Source organism: Malus domestica, chromosome 10 (genome assembly GCF_042453785.1).
Source record: "Malus domestica chromosome 10, GDT2T_hap1".
NCBI lineage: Eukaryota > Viridiplantae > Streptophyta > Magnoliopsida > Rosales > Rosaceae > Malus > Malus domestica.
The window spans coordinates 13,187,395-13,195,229 of record NC_091670.1 but is presented as its reverse complement, the minus strand read 5'-3'; the positions used below and the strand labels follow the sequence as shown (position 1 = coordinate 13,195,229).

Genomic DNA, 7,835 nt, shown 5'->3' with positions numbered 1-7,835 from the left:
TTATGAGACTAAGCCCACCCTCCATCTTAGTGTAGATAATATCGTTCGTTAAAAAAAAAAACCAATCATTTGACAATTAATTTAATCACATTATTATCCTCGTGCGAATAGACTTTTTTTATAAACGGCATTTCACACCTCTTAAGATGTTTTGAACGTGTTTAAAAATAGAGAAAATAATATTTAATAAACAACCTTGAATCACATTATTGCTAACCTATTATGAGGCTAAGCTCATCCCTTCCTCCTTAGTGTGTAGACAATACCGTTTGTAAAAAATAAAGTAAAAATAAAAAAATCATTTGACAACTTATTTAATCACATTATTATCCGTGTGCGAAATACTTTTTTTATAATCGTCATTACACGCCTCTTAAAATGTTTTGAACGTGCTTAAAAATAGAGAAATTGAATTACATTATTACTAACCTATTATAAGGTATTAATTAAAAAAAATGTACCAAAAAATTAATTATTAAAAAGCACTGTTAAAAAGATGAAAATGCCCCTATTATATATTTGATGCATTATTTTGGGTGTCTTTGAAATTTTTTGTCTTGAGGGTATTTTTGTCCAAATATTTTGTTTAAACTTGGTAATACCAAAATCACTGTTTACCTTTTGGGTTGGTTTTATATATTAGATAGTTTGTCTGGTGGGGTAGGACATCTTGGATCTTTGACCGGACGGTATAGGCTGGTCAAAGATATGCAATCCGGCACACGAAAGGAGCGCGTACGACCGCGCTTTCATCCCTCTATGTCGGCTGCCCTATTGTTAACCGTTAGATGTAACTCGCGTCAATTGTGGGACCCAATTTGGGTTGCCTGTTTTGGCCAGATAAGGACAAAAATTCAAGTCACCTCCCCTCCATTTTCCAAAATTCCACTTTTAAACCCCTAAAGCTTGAATCTGCAAAAGGACCACAATCCCATCTTTTTTTGTTACAAATTCCACCCTTCTTCTTAAGGGACAGGCCATAAATTTATTTTCATACATGTTTTTAGCTATAAATAACTTCAAAAGTGGCTATGTACGCAGTTTGCATGTAGTTTTTCATGGCTATATTTGACAATAATTAAAGAGAATTCCTCTGAAAGGGAAAGAATAGGAATTTGGAATTGGATTTGAGGATCTTAATTTTTTTTTGTTTGGCAAAATTTGTTTGGTTCAACCCTTGTGGGCTAATTAAGTAATAATTTCAATGTAGGATCATTAAGATCCACACATTTGACCATTTGGTTCACCGTTCACGATCATATAACTTAATTGGCGTTGAGCATGACTACTACAATACATGTATTGAATGAGTGCAATTTATTCTACCCGGCTCATGAATTTCAAAAATTTAATTTATCTTATTACTTGTATTATGATGGCAAATGCTCGGCATTTCACAAATTAAGGGTTGTGAGCAAATATATTCTCGACAGAATCATGCCAATCCCTTTACATAATTTGGATAATACATCCAAGTCTATTAAAACAAATATTTGAGTTGAGTGTATTACGATTTGATAGCAAATTTGGTCGTCAGCAAAACATTACCGCCACGTTAAGTGTCACTTGGATGAATATCATTTAATCTACCATCATTAGGTTCATGCCAAGTCGTTGACTCACTGGAGTAGCTTAATTAGCCAAAATAAAAGGACAAATTAAGTGAAAATTTGATAACATGCAATCCAGCTCACCCAAGCACCACTTAGCATCCACTCATGAAAAGAGTTTTCAGCGTGTCCCATCTTCTAGTGCGCCCTATGCACCGCGAACACACTTAAAAATCGTTGCACTCCCATCTTGTTCATGTACGGAGTAAGATTTTTCCTCTCTTATTGCCATCTATTTCTCTCTCATTTTCTCACGTTTTTCTTTTTATCTTTTCCTTTCTATAAAAATTTAAACAAAATATTGACTCTTAATCTAACCGTTTAAATAAAAAGAGAATGAACTAAGAGATTAGAAGGACAGAAAATCCTACCCCATCGCGGACGGCAAACGTGATTTTACGGACGTGGCAAACGAGGTCTCATCTTAAAAAAAAAGAAAATACACCTACAAAAATGAAATAAAAAAAAAATGTAAATGAGAAGCAATAATCCCTTTAAAACCCCATTCGTCACTTCAAACCCTCCCTCTTTTGCTTCCGCGCCGCCCTCGCCTCCCTCTCTCTCTAGCTTCAAGCCTCCCTCTCTGCTCTCTCTCCTCAGATCTCACAGAACACACAGAACCAAGAATTCTAGAGAGAGAGGTGCAGAGAGAAGAGAAGATCACAAGCTCGGAACTTCATACATGGCCCAGCAATCCAACGGCGGCAGCGATCTGGGCACTCCGCAGCACCAGCAGCAACAACAGCAGCACCACCAGCAGCAATGGATGCACCAGCAGCAATGGATGGCCATGCAGTACCCGGCGGCGGCGATGGCGATGATGCAGCAGCAGATGATGGTGTACCCGCAGCATTACATGCCTTACGGGGCGGCTCCTCATCATCCTCACCCCAATCCGTACCAGCAGCAGCCTCAGGCTGTGGCGTATCAGCAGCAACAGCAGCCGCCGAAGCAGCTGCAGCAGCAGCAGTCGCCGTCACAAAAACAGGGGCCCAACGACGAGGTCAGGACCATCTGGGTTGGCGACCTTCATCATTGGATGGACGAGACTTACCTTCACGGATGCTTTGCGCACACTGGACAGGTTAGCTTTTAGCTTCAGTGGATTTCATGGACATAGTTACAGCTCTATGATTGATTGGAGGTTGATGATTTCTTTTGTGATTGTTTGTTGTGTGATTGCCCTAGTGGTTTCTTTTATGATTGTATGCTGTGGGATAGTCATAGTGTATCCTAGCTTGTCTTTGCGGTTTTTCGGTAGTCGGAAATGGAACGCCGATTGAAAGAGTAAGATTAACACTAACCACCCACTTCGAAAATCGCTCTTGGTACATCAAGATGCGTATACCTAGATAGAAATTGAGTATGTTCAGTGGAGAGGTCTGCTTCTTTACTGGCTATGTTGGGTCAACTCTGTTTATTGTAGATTGGCGGCTAGTTCAGCTTATAGTAGTATCCTACGACCAAACAGCGGTATATATGGTCTATGAATACTGTTGAATATGTGAGATTTCTAGCAACAGTTTCTTGTTGAATATAATGACCATAGCTTAACAAATTAAATGCAAACCCCTCCTTGAGTGGCTATTGTCTTTTTCCGATAGAGGGGGGAGCAATAGCAGTTGATCCACTCCCATTTTGTAGTAGTGTTACGGCAATGCCCATTCTACTCCAAACCATTCATGTGGTGTGAAACTCTTTTTCCATGTTTTGATTACTTTTGTCTTTACTTTAGGTAGTTTACATGTCTTCTGTCAACTATTGGGAAACCAAAATTTTTGCTTTGAACTTCGTATATGTCAATTTTCAATTATTGCAGAGCCAAAATCCTTGTTTGAATGCTATTTTGGGCATCCGATCATCTGGTAGTTATATTTGATACGGATAAGTAAGCTTCTGTTTCCAGCCTGTCATCCTCCCCTGCTAAATTGGGGTCAAGTGAATGATAGTGATTATTGGGCACTTGGGATGTTTTTTAATTGTGTAGTTATCTCATGTTGCTTTTGCGGCCTCTTGTTTAGTATTGCCAAATATTTGACAAAATGCTGTTGTCAAGTACTTTGCTGCTAACTATGTGCTTTTGGTGTCACGAACTTTGAAGGTTTCCTCAATTAAGGTAATACGCAATAAGCAAACTGGTCAGTCAGAGGGATATGGATTCGTTGAGTTCTATTCACGGGAAGCAGCTGAGGAAGTTTTGCAGAACTATAACGGAACTGCAATGCCAAATACAGAGCAGCCTTTTCGTTTAAACTGGGCAACCTTCAGTGCTGGTGATAGACGAGCAGACACTAGTGCTGATCTATCTATCTTTGTAGGAGATTTGGCTACAGATGTCACTGACACTATGTTGCAGGAGACTTTTTCTAGTAGATATTCATCTGTTAAGGGAGCGAAAGTTGTTCTAGATGCAAATACTGGACGTTCAAAAGGTTATGGTTTTGTTAGGTTTGGTGATGAAAATGAGAGGTCAAGGGCTATTGCCGAAATGAATGGTGCGTATTGTTCGAGCAGGGCCATGCGCATCGGTGTTGCAACACCCAAAAAAGCACCTGCATATCAACAACAGTATTCTTCACAAGGTATGATATAATGCCCTCCGGATTTTTTGTTTTTTGCTTCATATTGGTTTCTTCTGCCCTTCTTTATGAATATATGTCTCCGTCGAAAGTCCGCTCATTTTTGTCTATGCACCTTTGATAACAAGTCTAGCTTGCTTATTATTTACATAATTGTAATTGCTCATGCTCCGCAATTCCCTTTTTCTTTCTTTCTATGTTCTGTACTTTTCTCTATGATCATTTAATGTCAGTTGTATCTATCTGCTCGTTTTGTGATGTAAGATGATATGTTAGATGGTTTTAGATAAGAGTTGGAGAGTGGTTCAGAAAAAAAATCGTAAGTGAGTTATCAGCAGCATCATTGCCTATTCTTGTCTATATTTGTTGCACTTTTTAATTCTTTCTCCAGCATCTTTTATTAGAGAGCTTCTCTAATTCTACTACAGCAATGGTAGTACAAATCATCATCATTACTTCAATTGTTGGAGGCATGGCGGTTCATGTGGCTTTGTGTTTTTAGATTGCCTGTGTAATACTCAAGCCATGAGTGAATTTTATAAGTTTTAGTTTTTTGGATTATTTGTTTTCTTTGCTTCCTATTTCGTGGTCTTATCCCTTTGGTTCTGGATTTTGTTTTGAGAGTTTTATAGGGTCGTTTCCTGCATGGTAAATTCTTTTCATAGATACCAAATCTATAATGTACGGGTTGTCACTGATACTAACATCTTCAAAAGAAAGTTTCAATTACAATTAAACATTTTTAGGAATTTATTTTCCTATCAATTGATTTCAAAACACTAACGTTTGTTCTCCTCCCCTGGAAACTTTCATTTCAAACTGCACAGGAATTTTTATTATATTATGTTCTTCTATTACTATTTTATCCTTTTTCAGCATCTCTCTTAACTGCTTTTTTGGTGAAACCACTAACAATTAGTCATTTAATTGCTGACATAAGGTATGTACGTACTGGTGGTTTCATATGCTGAGTACTTTTTCCTATCTTTGCAAATTGTCTTCACGAAGTTCGGTAATCTTTAGAAGTTTAGATGATATCCCGCCTGAAATTTTCAAATCTTTAATTTAGTAGAGTTGCTATTCAAAGTGAGAAGTTAAGCTTATGCCATCTCACATGCACTGTTAGTATTTTTCTTTGCTTCAGAAAGAGTAGGTTTCCACCAAGCTAGTTGGATTTTTACTTATAATGGCATTAGGTTTGAACCTGCTATGGCACTCTGTGCCAAACAAATCCACTGTTGCACTTGCCCCCATCTGAAAGGAAATAAAAGATAAGAAGCCTGGATCCGCTCCTAGAATCAATCATAAGTTCTAGCTTATTGTTGGAAAATGCAGCTTTCTACTTTAACATGTTGTGTATTTCGAGTGGGACTAAATGTATTACCTTTTTTTCCCTTGACTTAGCATTGGTATTGGCTGGTGGTGGACATGCATCAAATGGTGCCGTCGCCCAAGGTTCCCAGTTTGACAGTGAGCCTAATAACACAACTGTAAGTTTGTGTCTTCTTTCCCGTTAAAAGTATCATTAACCTTGTATAGCTCTTTAATCTATCAATTTTTGTAGATATTTGTTGGAGGGCTTGATTCTGAGGTCAATGATGAAGACCTCCGGCTGCCTTTTTCTCATTTTGGTGAAGTTGTCTCTGTGAAAATACCAGTTGGAAAAGCGTGTGGTTTTGTTCAGTTTGCTAATAGGTACTCTTATTTAAGATATATGGGTCCTAATATCTTGTTATTTGGAAATAAAGCTGCAATGTCAATATCAATGTTAAAATGATTTATTAAACAATAAACTGTATATAAGAAATACAATCAAAATTTTTAGAAGACTGAAGGAGGTAGGTAGTAATCTTATTTCTTGGAACCATCAACCATGTAACGGACTACCTAATATTGTTTCGGTTTGCAGGAAGGATGCTGAGAACGCAATACAGATGCTGAATGGAACGGTTATTGGCAAGCAAACAGTTCGACTTTCTTGGGGTCGCAGTCAGGGGAACAAGCAGGTAATACTTGGTGATTTATTTCATTTAATTGTCTGCTGACTATCAGGCTATGTAACACTCAGAAATCTATCTCTGAATATCACCTGTATTTCTCTTGGCATTTGTCTGGTTTGATCTTTATTGTGCTCTACAACATAGTACGGCAACACATAATCTCGCGCCCCTACCCCCTTCTCTTCTTGCACTCCAAAATGATCCCAACGTCAGCAACATTAGACTACCACAATTATGCCCCATCCTTTGGTAAAGTCGCACCATTTTCGCACTTTCTTGACCCCACCCCTATAGCCTAGAACCTAACCTCTCTTAGAGTTGATGAATTGTCCCCTAGGGTAATTCTCTCTCTCACCCAGTTGTAATTTTCTCATTATTGACTACATGTGTTTTTGCAGTGGAGGTCGGATTCAAGTAACCAGTGGAATGGAGCACACTATGGAGGACAGGGTTATGGCGGGTATGGACATGCTGTGCCACAGGGTGAGGACCTGAGCATGCACACCGCAGCTGCGGTTAACGGGGCTTCTTAACAGGGCTGTCGCAGTTGCCAACAGCGTGTAAACTGAACTTACAAAAGTGGCATTTTAGATATAGTTTATCAGTGCCTTTAATTGAAGTAGGGTTGATTTAGCAGCCCGTTTAGCTAAATATGTAATGTGAGGAATTTTTGATACCGGATTTAGCAGCCCATGTGTGAGATGAATACTTGTGTCTATGCCTGACAATCTTCGAATCAACAGGAATTCTTTTGACCCGGAAAATACGTTTATACCGATGTGATATGGTATTTAGTGTCTAGGTTTTATACTTGTGTACAGCTTGAACTGGTACAACACACGCTATGGTTGCGCAAAAAATGAGCAACTCGGGCGTTTTTGGTCTCGCCGCACTAGCGTTTGAGAAGACATCGAACGAGGTCTGGGTATCCCGTCCACCATCTTCTCTGGTTCGAAAAATACATTGCGACAATAGTTGTTCTCTCGTTTGAGAAGACGTGTGTATGAATTCAATTTATTTTGTTGTATAATATTATGTTTATCATTTTTAATCTGTCAGTGTATAATTAAATATAAAAACTATGAATAAAATACAACAAAAACTAACAATAAACATGACACAAATACAAAACTTAATTACAAAGTTCATAATTCCAGTAAATAACCATAACAAAAATCCAAATATTTCAAAACTTTTTTTATTGAAATTAAGTTTTTTTTTTTTTTTTTTTTTGGTGTCCACACTATACTCTGTCCTGTGTGCGAATGCGAATATGAAAGAGTAGCCATTGACCATATATTATGCAGCTGAACTTACAAATAATTTTTTAATATAATAAGTGGAGGTGCATGCAAATGGACACTTCCTATTCCTAATGCAGCATTGGCACCTAAATTTCTAGGGAAATTATTACACCTAAAATAAATTCAACTATTGGATATTATCACATGTTTTAAAGGATACATATTTGTTATTTTTTGTCCTTTGCCAAATTGGGTGACTTTTGATATATTACAATTTTATATTTGCTGTTATGTTCGTGCACTAATCATCAATGGTAGACTTATACCATGGAAACTAGTTAAATACGAGGAAAATTATGCAAATGCAACGACTTAAGGGGTACTTATGCTTTTTTGTTTTTT

The 7,835-nt window shown here is 37.7% G+C and overlaps 1 protein-coding gene across 1 annotated transcript; it reads left to right on the top strand.

Annotated features, from left to right (window-relative positions):
• The first annotated feature begins 1,753 nt into the window (after positions 1–1,753).
• On the top strand, positions 1,754–6,953 carry LOC103454497 (polyadenylate-binding protein RBP47). The gene is made up of 6 exons (XM_008394082.4): positions 1,754–2,694; positions 3,712–4,192; positions 5,594–5,679; positions 5,754–5,884; positions 6,099–6,195; positions 6,588–6,953. Exons 1-6 carry the CDS (start codon positions 2,086–2,088, stop codon positions 6,720–6,722), a joined length of 1,539 nt encoding a protein of 512 aa, XP_008392304.2. The 5' UTR covers positions 1,754–2,085; the 3' UTR covers positions 6,723–6,953.
• The last annotated feature ends 882 nt before the right edge of the window (positions 6,954–7,835 follow it).